Source organism: Tachysurus fulvidraco, chromosome 21 (genome assembly GCF_022655615.1).
Source record: "Tachysurus fulvidraco isolate hzauxx_2018 chromosome 21, HZAU_PFXX_2.0, whole genome shotgun sequence".
NCBI classification, from domain to species: Eukaryota; Metazoa; Chordata; class Actinopteri; order Siluriformes; family Bagridae; genus Tachysurus; species Tachysurus fulvidraco.
Genome location: NC_062538.1, coordinates 19,149,325 through 19,163,218, shown reverse-complemented (window position 1 = coordinate 19,163,218; position 13,894 = coordinate 19,149,325). Strand labels below are relative to the sequence as shown.

At 40.6% G+C, this 13,894-nt stretch overlaps 2 protein-coding genes across 2 annotated transcripts; both read right to left on the bottom strand.

The window, feature by feature from the left end:
- Window positions 1-6,376: 6,376 nt before the first annotated feature.
- On the bottom strand, window positions 6,377-8,754 carry LOC125139838 (L-selectin-like). The gene is made up of 4 exons (XM_047805567.1): window positions 8,370-8,754; window positions 8,165-8,176; window positions 7,285-7,367; window positions 6,377-7,009 (listed from the first exon to the last, which is right to left on the bottom strand). Exons 1-4 carry the CDS (start codon window positions 8,746-8,748, stop codon window positions 6,929-6,931), a joined length of 555 nt encoding a protein of 184 aa, XP_047661523.1. The 5' UTR covers window positions 8,749-8,754; the 3' UTR covers window positions 6,377-6,928.
- Window positions 8,728-13,589, bottom strand: LOC113646462 (C-type mannose receptor 2-like). The gene is made up of 9 exons (XM_047805914.1): window positions 13,562-13,589; window positions 13,294-13,322; window positions 12,302-12,691; window positions 11,801-12,187; window positions 11,266-11,640; window positions 10,800-11,174; window positions 9,987-10,382; window positions 9,417-9,845; window positions 8,728-9,244 (listed from the first exon to the last, which is right to left on the bottom strand). The coding sequence occupies exons 1-9, from the start codon at window positions 13,564-13,566 to the stop codon at window positions 8,805-8,807; spliced, it is 2,826 nt and encodes a 941-aa protein (XP_047661870.1). The 5' UTR covers window positions 13,567-13,589; the 3' UTR covers window positions 8,728-8,804.
- Window positions 13,590-13,894: the final 305 nt, after the last annotated feature.

Below are 13,894 nucleotides of genomic sequence, written 5' to 3'. Positions count from 1 at the left end.
CAAAAGCCCTGGAAGACCTCAGAAAACATCTAAAGCGACCAGCCTGCCATCTAGTGGCGGGCAACCGACAGTTCACCCAACACCGACTTGACAGGATGTTTGGGCAAAACAATGTCTCATCACATCCACACCAATAAGGAGCAGGACGGCATGATTGCACCTTGGTTTCCCTACATCTTAGTGCTGCACTGGAATTTTCAATAAAATATATTTAAAAAACATTAAGACAACAGAAACTTACAATATTCCCAAAAATCACCATAATAAAAACAATTATAAAATGAAAACACTTTTGGTGTCTCTTAACACCAATAGCATTGTTTTGCACAAACATGTACAGTGTTTCTTTTATCATTTAAAAAATACCAATCATCCATCCATCCATCCATTTTCTACCGCTTATCCGGGGCCGGGTCGCGGGGGCAGCAGTCTAAGCAGGGATGCCCAGACTTCCCTCTCCCCAGACACTTCCTCCAGCTCTTCCGGGGGAATACCGAGGCGTTCCCAGGCCAGCCGAGAGACATAGTCCATCCAGCGTGTCCTAGGTCTTCCCTGGGGCCTCCTCCCGGTTGGACATGCCCGGAACACCTCCCCAGGGAGGCGTCCAGGAGGCATCCGAAACAGATGCCCGAGCCACCTCAGCTGACCCCTCTCAATGTGGAGGAGCAGCGGCTCTACTCTGAGCTCCTCCCGAGTGACTGAGCTCTTCACCCTATCTCTAAGGGTGCGCCCAGCCACTCTGCGGAGGAAACTCATTTCGGCCGCCTATATCCGGGATCTTGTCCTTTCGGTCATGACCCAAAGCTCATGGCCATAGGTGAGGGTAGGAACGTAGATCGACTGGTAAATAGAGAGCTTCGCCTTGCGGCTCAGCTCTCTCTTCACCACAACAGATCGGTATATAGACCGCATCACTGCGGAAGATACACCGATCCGCCTGTCGATCTCCCGCTCCATCCTTCCCTCACTCGTGAACAGGACCCCAAGATACTTAAACTCCTCCACTTGAGGCAGGAACTCTCCACCAACCTGAAGAGGGCAAGCCACCCTTTTCCGGCTGAGAACCATGGCCTCGGACTTGGAGGTGCTGATTCTCATCCCCGCCGCTTCACACTCGGCTGCAAACCGTCCCAGTGCATGCTGAAGGTCCTGATTTGAAGAAGCCAACAGGACAACATCATCTGCAAAAAGCAGAGACGAAATCCTGTGGTCCCCAAACCTGACTCCCTCCGGCCCCCGACTGCGCCTAGAAATCCTGTCCATATAAATAATGAACAGGACCGGTGACAAAGGGCAGCCCTGCCGGAGTCCAACATGCACCGGGAACAAGTCTGACTTACACCCGGCAATGCGAACCAAACTCCTGCTCCGGTCATATAGGGACCGGACAGCCCTTAACAGAGGGCCCCGGACCCAATACTCCCAGAGCACCCCCCACAGGCCATCACGAGGGACACAGTCAAATGCCTTCTCCAGATCCACAAAAAACATGTGGACTGGTTGGGCAAACTCCCATGAACCCTCCAGCAACCTGGTGAGGGTATAGAGATGGTCCAGTGTTCCACGACCAGGACGAAACACGCATTGTTCCTCCTGAATCCAAGGTTCGACTATCGGCCGAATTCTCCTCTCCAGTACCCTGGCATAGACTTTTCCGGGGAGGCTGAGGAGTGTGATCCCCCTATAGTTGGAACACACCCTCCGGTCCCCCTTCTTAAACAGAGGGACCACCACCCCAGTCTGCCACTCCAGAGGCACTGTCCCCAACCGCCACGCGATGTTGCAGAGGCGTGTCAGCCAAGACAGCCCCACAACATCCAGAGACTTAAGGTACTCAGGGCGGATCTCATCCACCCCCGGTGCCTTGCCACTGAGGAGCTTCTCAACTACCTCAGTGACCTCAGCTTGGGGGATCGACGAGTCCACTACCGAGCCCTCCGCCTCTGCTTCCTCAATGGAAGAAATGTTGGTGGGGTTGAGGAGATCCTCGAAATACTCCTTCCACCGTCTGAGGATGTCACCAGTCGAAGTCAGCAGATTCCCACTCCCACTGTAAACAGTGTGAGCAGGGCACTGCTTCCCCCTCCTGAGACGCCAGACGGTTTGCCAGAATTTCTTCGAGGCCAACCGATAGTCCTTCTCCATGGCCTCACCGAACTCCTCCCAGACCCGAGTTTTTGCCTCTGCAACCACCCGGGCTGAAGCTCGCTTGGCCCTCCGGTAACTATCAGCTGCCCCCGGAGTCCCCCGAGCCAACCAGGCTCGATAGGACTCCTTCTTCAGCTTGACGGCATCCCTTACTTCCGGTGTCCACCACCGGGTTCGGGGATTGCCGCCACGACAGGCACCAGAGACCTTACAGCCACAGCTCCGTGCAGCTGCATCAACAATGGAGGTGGAGAACATGGTCCACTCGGACTCAATGTCTCCAACCTCCCTCGGGATCTGGTTGAAGCTCTGCCGGAGGTGAGAGTTGAAGATCTCTCTGACAGGAGACTCTGCCAAACGTTCCCAACGGACCCTCACAGTACGTTTGGGTCTGCCAAGTCTGTCCAACTTCCTCCCCTGCCATCGGACCCAACTCACCACCAGGTGGTGATCAGTTGACAGCTCCGCCCCTCTCTTTACCCGAGTGTCCAAGACATACGGCCGGAGGTCAGATGAAACAACCACAAAGTCGATCATCGACTTCCGACCTAGGGTGTCCTGGTGCCATGTGTACTGATGGACACCCTTATGCTTGAACATGGTGTTTGTTATGGACAAACTGTGACTAGCACAGAAGTCCAATAACAGAACACCACTCGGGTTCAGTTCGGGGGGGGGGCGTTCCTCCCAATCACGCCCCTCCAGGTATCACTGTCGCTGCCCACGTGAGCGTTGAAGTCCCCCAGTAGAACGACGGAGTCCCCAGTCGGGGCGCTTTCTAGCACCCCTCCAAGAGACGCCAAGAAGGTCGGGTACTCTACACTGCCATTTGGCCCATAAGCACAAATAACAGTGAGAGACCTCTCCCCGACCCGAAGGCGCAGGGAAACGACCCTCTCGTACTCCAACACATGGCTGCTGAGCTGGGGGGCTATAAGCAAGCCCACACCAGCCCGCCGCCTCTCACTGCGGGCAACTCCAGAGTAGTAGAGAGTCCAGCCTCTCTCGAGGAGTTGGGTTACAGAGCCCAAGGTGTGCGTGGAGGCGAGCCCAACTATCTCTAGTCGGTATCTCTCAACCTCCCGCACCAGCTCAGGCTCCTTCCCCCCCAGCGAGGTGACATTCCATGTCCCTAGAGTCAGATTCCGTGTCCGGAGATTGGGTCGCCGAGGCTCCCGCCTTCGACTGCCACCCAATCCACATTGCACCAGCCCCTTATGGTTTCTCCTGCAGGTGGTGGGCCCACAGGAGATCGGCCCCACGTCGCTCCTTCGGGCTGAGCCCAGCCGGGCCCCGTGGGGTAAGACCCGGCCACCAGGCGCTCGCATGCGAGCCCCAACCCCGGGCCTGGCTCCAGGGTGGGGCCCCGGTTGCGCCATACTGGGCGACGTCACAGACCTTGTTATAATTTTCTTCATAAAGGGTTTTTGAACCGCTCTTTGTCTGGCCTGTCACCTAGGACCTGTTTGCCTTGGGAGACCCTACCAGGGGCAGAAAGCCCCAGACAACATAGCTCTTAGGATCATTCAGGCACGCAAACCCCTCCACCACAATAAGGTGGCGGTTCAAGGAGGGGAATACCAATCATAAGCATTAAATATGTAATAAACTAAATAAAAAAATTGCACCAAAGAAATCATCCACAAAATCTAGAAACTATCTTAGATATTAATTTATGATTTATGATTTATATATGTATTTATTTCCTTTATAGACCGAGCTTACAAATGTTTCTCAGGATCACAGTGTAGTTGCTTGAAAGTCCCAGTCCGCTCAGTTCTTGCTGAAGCTGAAATAAATATGAAATATTTATATAAATGCGGTAAGTATGTTTTTCATGAAAATCCTATGATGTCCACACAGATGCACAACTGAATATGGCTAAGAGGTCACACAGCTCAGTTTAAAGTTTCCTGATGAAAGTTATGAAATTAATGATTTTTGACTAGGGGTGGAATTAAACTATTAATTTAAATGAAATTAAACCTTTAAATATTATTTTTCCACAATAAAAGTATATGCTGGCCACCAATGTGTCCTTACTAATGAGCTCAATTTAAAACTACCATCATGAACATAGAGTTGACATCCATTTCCTGTTATAGCAGTCTAAATTTTAAAGCGAATACTAAACTTTGGAACCTGGCTATGGGGATTTGAACCCTTTCAGGCACAAGAACATGAGTGTGATCAGGCAGTGATTATTGGAAAATAGGTCTTTTATTCAAAGAGCTTTCTAATTCATCTGGTGAGTTGAGCTCAGGGTTCTTTGAAGGCCACTAGATTTCTTCAACACAAATTTCAACAAAACACCCCTTCATGGAACTTTCTACATTAATAAAGGCATTGCCAGGCTGAAACAGGTTTGGACAACAAACCTTAACTATGGTGACGTTGGCCCACATGTGTGTGATGGTCAAGTGTCCACATACTTTGGACTTTATATATATACACACACACACAGGAATGCTGCTTGGGAGAAGTGGAATGCTGATCCTCTTCCTCACTTTCAGACAGTGAGTGGCTGATGAAGATGTGGATGTCTCTTCATCCTGACTGGTACCAGAAGATGCTCCAAAATATTTCAGAACAACTCCTGATTTTGCACAAAATGCAACATATTAGTCTGCATTTGTTGCACAATTACTGTAAATACACAATTACTGTAAATGCACATTGTACAATTTATCATCTAACAGAAAAAGTTCTTAAAAAAGAATTCCATAAAAAGATAACCAGTTTCAACATACAAAACAAAAGATAATGTCTAGACTATTTATATAATATTGTATATAAGTTATTTATGCCACAGTTAATCAATGTAGTAGCATTAGCAAAAGTACATAGCACATGTAGCACTTGTAGCACATACATCTACATTTACAGTGGTAAGAGAACCCATGTGAGGAAATAACTTCACCAAGAGAGTGAGTATATAGGGAGAAAAGAAGAGGACCAAGTGGAGAGTCTGCGTGGAGCAGATGTCACTCCCCTCCATGTTACTTGATATGAGCGTCCTTCCAGGTAGGAAGTGAACCATTCCCAAGCTGATCCGCAAATCCCAAGACTCCTGAGGGTGGACAAGAGAGTCTTGTGGTTGAACGTATTAAACGCTGCTGAAATGCAAAGGAGGATAAGGACGGATGACAGTTTGGCTGATCTAGCAGCATGTAGTTTCTCAGAGACATCCAAAAAGGGCTGTCTCTGTGGAATGAGCTGCTTTAAAGCCAGACTGTTTGGGATCTTGAGGATTGTTCTGTGAGAGTTAGACAGACAGTTGATTATAGACAATTCGTTCAAGAATTTTCGAGAGAAGTGATACAGGTCTGTAGTTACTGATGTCTGATGGATCCAGAGCAGGTTTCTTTAGGATGGGAATAACCCTTGGTCTCTTGCAAGTATTTGTTACCTGATCAGATGCTATGGATCTATTGATGATAGTGGTAATGAAGGGAAGAAATTCTTGTGAGATGGTCTGGAACATAGTGGAAAGGAGTAGATCCAATGGGCAGGTGGTAGGATTGCACGACTGGATGAGTTGTAAAATCTTTTCTGCTGCTACAGTTGAGAAATGTGACAACAAAAGAGTGGGGGAATCCATACTGTGAAGATGTAAGTGCAGTCGGGGCAGAAGTGAAGGTCCTGAAGATTTCCTCAATCATCTCATGGTAGAAAGATGCAAAGTCTTCTGCAGTCAGGGAGGATGAAGAAGGTGGAGCAGGCGGGTTGAGTAGAGAAGAGATGATGTTGTGGAGCTTCTCTTGTGACAAAGCTTCAAGCTTTTCCTTGTAGAAGGACGTCTTGGCAGAAGTCACATCTGAGGAGAACTTGGCCAGGATCAAGATCTGCAAGTTGTAATTTCATCCAGTTTCTCTCTGATGATCTTATCTTCCTTCGAGCATAGCACATGTAGCACATAGCACATACTGTAGCACATGTAGCACATAGCATATACATTTTTGAACATGGCTATGGTGATTTGAACTAATTTGAGTTATTGAGGTCAGGCAGTGATGATTGGTGAACAGATCCAGGATGCAGATGGATTTCTAATTCATCAGTGGGGTTGAGCTCACAACAGTAGCACTGAGACAGTATTTAAGTGTATGTTTAAGTTTTGATGTAAATTAAAATTTAATTTCAAATCCATTGTGTTTGAACACAATCACAAGACAAATGACATAATCCTTTATTTAGTGTTTCTTTATTAGCATGTTATTTAGTCAGACTTTAATAAATGCATCCATAAACCTCAGTAATAAATGTATTGAATTACTAAAAACTAAATAGTCCCATAGCGTTCCTAAAACATACAGTACAGGCAACTGTTAACAAAATGATTCGAGCAATTCAGAAAATCTAAGACATCAAGATTTTCTTAGTTAAAATTAATTTGATAAAAAACAATATACGAGTATAAATTTAATTCCAAAACACTAAATACAAGATTACATGTAAATCACACTCATTTACTAATTAGAATATTGTAATTATAGTCATTATTATTATAATATGTCACATCCTGATGGCATTGGGAAGCTTTTGGGATCTATAAATGTATTAATTACAGTATTGTTTGAGTGTTTAAATGAATTGTAAAGTACTTATAAAATACTTATATGTGATATAAAATGAGTAGCTTATGACATGTGTATTTCTGTGTAAACAGATCTCTACAGCATTCCTGAATGCTTTCAGATTGAATGATTGCTGAATAAATGAAGAAAAATCTGGAACATATACATATTTTGAATCTGAGCATGAATGTGGACTTTCTCATTCATGGATCTATCTTACGGATGCGTCTCACGGTCACAGTGCAGTTCTTTGAAAGTCCCAGTCTGCTAACTTGTTCTTCAAGCTGAAAAATGTGAAATAAATTCTGTAAGTGATGTTAAAGTCTTTTATATGTAAATAAACCACAACTAATCAATTACCAATGTATATTCCTTCATCATGTTAGACAACAAAGACTTCTTTTGTTACCTAAATTGCTAAAACTGATCTACGAGATAAGTATAATGTAACGTTTAATGATCAATAATGATAACATTTAATAACATAAACATTTAATGTTTAGTAAAACTGGATAAACATCTGTCTGTTTCAGATTAAGGATGAGGAATGTTTACTCACTGCCATCAGCACAGATCCTGCAACCTCAGAGTATAAGAGATTGTCATTAGATCTGGTTTTTAGTCGCACTCCCATAACAGCAGCTGTGATATAAATTTTGCATTAAGATCAATAAACACATACACTTGTATTCTTTCCATGTGCAAATTCACATGCGAAGTGTTATGCAGCATGTTTGTTCCTCATATGGAAATGTAATTATATACTGTGTGGCCAAAAGTATATGGAGTATACCTGACCAACAAACTCATGAGAATTTCACAAACTTTTGCCAAAGTTGAAAACATAATTGTTTAGAATGTCTTTGTATACAGCATTGATTTAACAGATTTAACTTTACTGGAACTAAGGTGTATAAAAATGCTTCAGCATGACAGTCACTCTCTATCAGCTCCTGAAGCTCCCCACATCGAATTCAAGCCTTGATGCTCACATACAAGACCTTGTCGGGTACAGCATCCTTGTCTGGTCCTCAACACTCTCCTAGAGGTTTATGTTCCCTCCAGCAATCTCCTAAACCAATAAAGGAGTGGTGCTTGCTGATCTTCACTTACACTAGCTCATACACCTCTACTCTGTTTACTTTTCTCCTCAAGCACTCATATATATTCATAATGTAAATGTAAACAGAATCCCACTAAACAACAAGAATGGAGATCAGTTCCGCTGAACTCACTAATATTTTTCTTGGATATCTGTGTAGCTAATATGATGGTGATGCTCAAGTCTCCACATACTTATGGCCATATAGTGTATAAAAACAGTGGTTACTGAAATTAATAGTTTGACATTAACATTGACTTAATGAACTATTGAATCTGATATAAATCACAGATATAATATTAAAATATAAGGACAGTCGCAGTAATTGTTTACTCACCTGGAGTAAATTCTGTCAAGAAAAAGGAAATCAAAATTAGAATTTTGGAACTCACAGAAGACCTGGAAACATTTGATTGACAATTTCATGAGTTTCATTTAGTGGCCATTAACTGAGTCTTACATGTGTGTCATACAGTAATAGAGTTAGTTCATAAATTGCATTTTATTATTGTTTCTACTACTCAGAGAAGAAATACGCTCACCAGTGTAGCAGACAAAAGGTAAGCGGTCTGAACAGTTTTCATCTGTCCATTGGCCTGAATGATCCACAGCTGTGCAGTGTTGGTTTCCATGTTGACCAAATACATACAAACCATTATCAGGTTCTGGTCCTAGTGCTGGAAATGCTGGTCTCCAATATGTAAAGTTTGAGTTGCTCTGATCTGACCATAATCGTTTCCTATACAGACCTATCCATATCTCATCATAGCGATACATGATGCTCAGTATCTGCTGAAGTTCATTCTCATTCCTCACACTGGCCAGGTCTATGTAATTTTCTCTGCAGAATCTCTGAGCGTCTTCCCAGGTCATGCTGTTATAAATCTGAACATATATGCTTGTACCTAAGATTGAAAACATTGTGATAGTCACCTATAGGCAAATTATATGTTATTATTAATATTCATAAGCCAATATCAGCTATAATAGCAACTTTTAACACTGCACAAATTTTCCCACACACATAGTTTATCATTCTTACCATTATAACAAACAAATAGATTTCTGTCATTACAAGACTTGTCAAACCATTCCCCTTTGTTGTTCATGGAAACACACATCTCGTTTCCATTAGAGTTATCAGGTTGATGGTACCATCCTCTGAAGTCTCTCTCTCCCCCCTGGTAAAAAGCATCATCATCCAGAGACCATCTCCAACTGTTCAGATCATCATACAGTCCAATCCAGGCTAAACCTGAGTAGCTGCCATTTACTGTGTTAAGGAGTGTGTTCATTTCCTCCATGTTATCAATAGTAGCCAGGTCAGTGTAATTCTCTCTGCAGTATCTCTGTGCTTCAGTCCAGGTCTTATTCTCATTAACAAAGTGATACAGATGAGAAAGGTTTGAGGACATTGCTAAAAAAGGTAACAAAAATGTAATAAACATTTGTTCACTTAAATATTTATAGCAGTGGGCATTCTTTGAATATATATAACATTATAATAATGTTAATATTAGTGTTAAGATCAGACAGTGTTCAGATCATAATCCGAAATCTTTTTAAGCAGCAAACAAAAATCTACTCACTGCTGTAACAGAGGAATGGAAAACCTTTACTACAATTTTCATCTGTCCATTTCCCAGAATCAGTAAATGACACAGCAGTACAGTATTCATTCTGTGCATAATTATCTGGTTGTCCAAGTTTCCAGTTGCTGAAAGAAGAGTTGCTTTGATCTGACCAAGACCTGGTTCTGTACAGGCCGATCCAAACAAGGTAATAAGAATAAGAATGATAATAATAATAATAATAATAATAATAATTATTGTAATCAGATTGACTTAATAATAATCTGATCCTGTAATTCTCTGTCTCATTCCTCACGCTGACCAGATCTGTGTAATGTTCTCTGCAGTATCTCTGAGCTTCAGTCCAGTTCATGTTCTGTTTAACCAAAACATAGCTTTGACTGGCATTCACTCTACCTAAAAGAGATGGATGCAATATATATATAACTGAAAAACTTTTACATGGAATATGTGCTATGTAATTGTTTAGATCTAAATCTAGCTTTAAATCCAAAGCTATTGGTTATAATATTTTATATTAACTATGATAAAACTATAATTAAAAAAATACATAGCTGCTTTGCTTACCATCAAAACAAATAAATGGCAGTTCAAAATTGCAAGGCTGCTCACTCCATTGTGTAGAGTAACTCGAAAAAACTACACATAATCTGTTCCCATACCAGTTCGTTGGTTTGTTTATATACCAGTTTGTAAAGTTTCTCTCTCCATTCTTGTAGAAAGAATCATCACCCAGAGACCATTTCCAGCTCTTTAGATCATCATACAGTCCAATCCAGGCTAAACCTGAGTAGATGTCATATGCTGTGGCTGTATTAAGGAGTCTTGTCACATCTTCTATACTGTTAATGGTGGCCAAGTCAGTGTATTTGTCTCGACAGTATCTCTGTGCATCAGTCCAGGTCTTATTCTGATTTATAAAGTGATACTGGTAGAGGGAACATGAGGATGCTGTGCAGGATTCTTTAAAAGACAGAACAACAAAATATCTGCTGATTAATAAAAATGTCAGTATTGTGTATGTATGTTTTACATTTAAATATTTTGTAACATAAAAACTTCAAGTGGCCATAATGTTTCACTTCTGTAAATATGCTTTTGGGACAAAGTATTAAGGCTTAGGCAGTGTTTTAGAAAACAAAATATGCATGAATTTATTCATGAGAGATATTTACATATCAAATTTATACTTCTGAATTTTCAAACACTGAACATCCTATGATTTGTTAAAAGATATGAAATCCTAAATAATCAAAATCAAAAGATAAATTTCAGTTTTTCTCTGGAAAGTTACGAATGAATTAAGCTTTGCAATGTTGCTGTAAGTAATCTCCATCCTGTGCAATAATCAATAAACAAAGGCTGATTAAATAAACTCACTCTCATAGCAGAAAAAAGGGATTGTGGTTATGCAGCTCTCATCTGTCCAGTAGCCTGAATCTGTGAGAGATACAGCAGTGCAGTGCTGAAAACCATATTCCCAATAAACATTTGCACCATTATCTGGCTGTGCAGGTATAAACTGAATGGCTGGTCTCCAGTTTTCATACACATATTCCTGTTTGTCTGACCAGAGTCTGGTTCTGTATAGACCAATCCAAGTGTTAAAGCCACCTGTGAGATTAAGGATTTGTTCATTATCTGCTTGGTTCCTCACACTGGCCAGGTCTGTATAATACACTCTGCAGTAATGCTGAGCCTGTGTCCAAGACATGGGCTGATTAATCAATGTGAAATTTTTTGTTCCATTCCATCCTGAAATGATAATTGTAATCAGTAACACATCAACAACAACAGAAAAAATATGACAGTTTAATCTTTTGTTAAACTTATTATATATTCTCACCATCAGAGCAAACAAATTGAAAATAATTGTAACAGTTTCCATCAGACCAGGTTCCATCAGATGTAACATAAACACACATCTCATTTCCATTATAGTTATCAGGTTGATGGGGCCATCCTCTGAAGTCTCTCTCTCCTTCCTGGTAGAAAGCATCATCATCCAGAGACCATCTCCAGCTGTCCTCATCACCATACAGTCCAATCCAGGCTAAACCTGAGTAGCTGCCATTTACTGTGTTAAGGAGTGTGTTCATTTCCTCCATGTTATCAATAGTAGCCAGGTCAGTGTAATTCTCTCTGCAGTATCTCTGTGCTTCAGTCCAGGTCTTATTCTCATTAATGAAGTGATACTGATGAGAGTGTAATGGTAGCATTGCTAGAGTAGGACAACACGAATGTTGGTTACTGTGACGAATGTTGGTTACTGTGCTTATTATTTTGACAAAGTACATTATAGCTGGTTTGTGTTCATTAAGGGCAACTAATACTAATGAAAATTGGCACTATAGACAGACACAGAACAGAAATCTACTCACTGCTGTAACAGAAGAATGGAAAAGCACCACCACAGTTTTCATCAGTCCATTTCCCATAATAATAATGATCAGAATAAAAGAAATAATCATCATTATAATTAATTGACACCGCAGTACAGGTTTTAGTCTGTCCATAACCATTTGGTTGTCCAGGTTTCCAGTTGCTGAATGAAGAGTTGCTTTTATCTGACCAAGACATGGTTCTGTACAGGCCGATCCAAAGATCTGAATAATCTGTACTATTAAACATTGATCTAATCTTCTGGTTCTCAGTGTCGTTCCTCACGCTGGCCAGGTCTGTGTAATGTTGTCTGCAGTATCTCTGAGCTTCAGTCCAGCCCATTCTCTGATAAACCGGGACATATCTTTCACTGGCATTCACTCTGCCTAAAATAAATTATTGACATAAAGGATCACCATACTTTTACAGATTAAATGTGTATTGAATTGAAATCTATTTACATAATATACATATACTGTATACATAACTTAGGTACTCACCATCAAAGCAAACGAAATAAAACTTTGAGGAACAAGATGTCTCCCACCAAGATCCATCATAATAAGATAAATACACACACAAACTCATTTCATACCAGCCTCTTGGCTTCTGTATAAACCAGTTTCTAAAGCTTCTCTCTCCCTCCTTGTAGAAAGAATCATCATCCAGAGACCATTTCCAGCTGTTCAGATCATCATACAGTCCAATCCAGGTTCGCCTGCTGTTCCAGATGTCTATTATGTTTGTAAGGGCCAAGTCCTCTTCAGTGTTATTAATAGAGGCTAAATCAACATAGTTCTCTCTGCAGTATCTCTGTGCTTCAGACCAGGTCTTATTCTCATTAATGAACTGATACTGACGAGGAGAACAGACACCAAGGCTGAAAAACCCTGAAAAATACATAATACCAGTTTTTACATAATGAAAATAACTTGGTCACTGAAGCTCTGATTTACTAAGATCAAAAATAAAGTGAGCTAATTTACATGTGCAATTAAATAAATTTCTCATTTGTATTCATTGGACACCTTGGTAGTGATTTAAGATGAATTTATTGATCTGTAAGTTATCACATATGACTCATGCATATACAGTGGGTATGAAAAATAATCACCCCTTCAAAACAATCACAATTTGTAGCTTTGCAATGTGAAATGAAGACAAACACAATTTTTATTTTATCCAGCTGTATTAACACAATACAACTTCATCCAAGTATAAAAAAAACTAACAGCAACGGGTCAGAAAAAAGAAATTCATATAAAAAAAATCAGAATCACTGAGTTGGACAAAGGATCACCGCCTATTATAAATGACTGGTAAACTCAATTAGCCAATAAGCTTGAAATAACCTTCTGAAATGATAAAATATGCTCTCTTCATCATTTCATTAAAACTCTTTCATGATTAATCATCATTATTATGTATATAGACATATACACATTATAACAATTTGATATATTTTATAACACACACATAACACGAAACTCACCCAAAAGCAGCAGAAGTCGAATCATGGCTCTGGTGGAATACACAGAAAGTGTGATTAAGATATTTATATAAGATATTTATAAATTTATTTAAGATTTATATTTATAAATTTATTTTTATGTAAGTTATAAATATATAATATAATATAATAATATAATATAAGATATTTATATAAGATATTTATTTTAAAACATTAACTAACTAATATTAAATGTTTTTATAGTCAAAAGAGTCAATATTGGTGAAGCTTTCTATTTAAATATATTTACCTCATGGATCTGTGCTTTCTGCTGTTTGCTTCTGTCTGCCACTAAATAAATATTAGGAAGAAAAGCATAAGGGAAGGACTTAGAAATATGTAGAAATACTGGTTACTGAATGTACCATGATTCACATCAAAATGAAGGCACCAGCTGAAATAACTGGAACTGAAAAAAATTGTGAACTTTTCAACCAGTAAGATTCCATGAGATACTGGCAGGTCACATATTTGTGTGTTTGTTTGTCATATGTTATGACTGGGACTGTTCAAGTGCATGAAATATTTTTGAATTTTCAGTGCATAAGCATTTGTCCTTCTTTATAAAAAACAGAGTTAGAAT

What these genes read in the sequence shown, in the direction of transcription:
- LOC113646462 (XM_047805914.1), bottom strand. An exon ending in TCAATTTGTTTGCTCTGATG is followed by an intron (nt 11,175 to 11,265) that starts GTGAGAATATAT and finishes TTATCATTTCAG; the next exon opens with GATGGAATGGAACAAAAAAT. An exon ending in CCCTTTTTTCTGCTATGAGA is followed by an intron (nt 10,383 to 10,799) that starts GTGAGTTTATTT and finishes TGTCTTTTAAAG; the next exon opens with AATCCTGCACAGCATCCTCA.
- LOC125139838 (XM_047805567.1), bottom strand. Translation starts at nt 8,748, where the DNA reads ATGTTTTCAATCTTAGGTACAAGCATATATGTTCAGATTTATAACAGC. An exon ending in CAGGATCTGTGCTGATGGCA is followed by an intron (nt 7,010 to 7,284) that starts GTGAGTAAACAT and finishes CACATTTTTCAG; the next exon opens with CTTGAAGAACAAGTTAGCAG.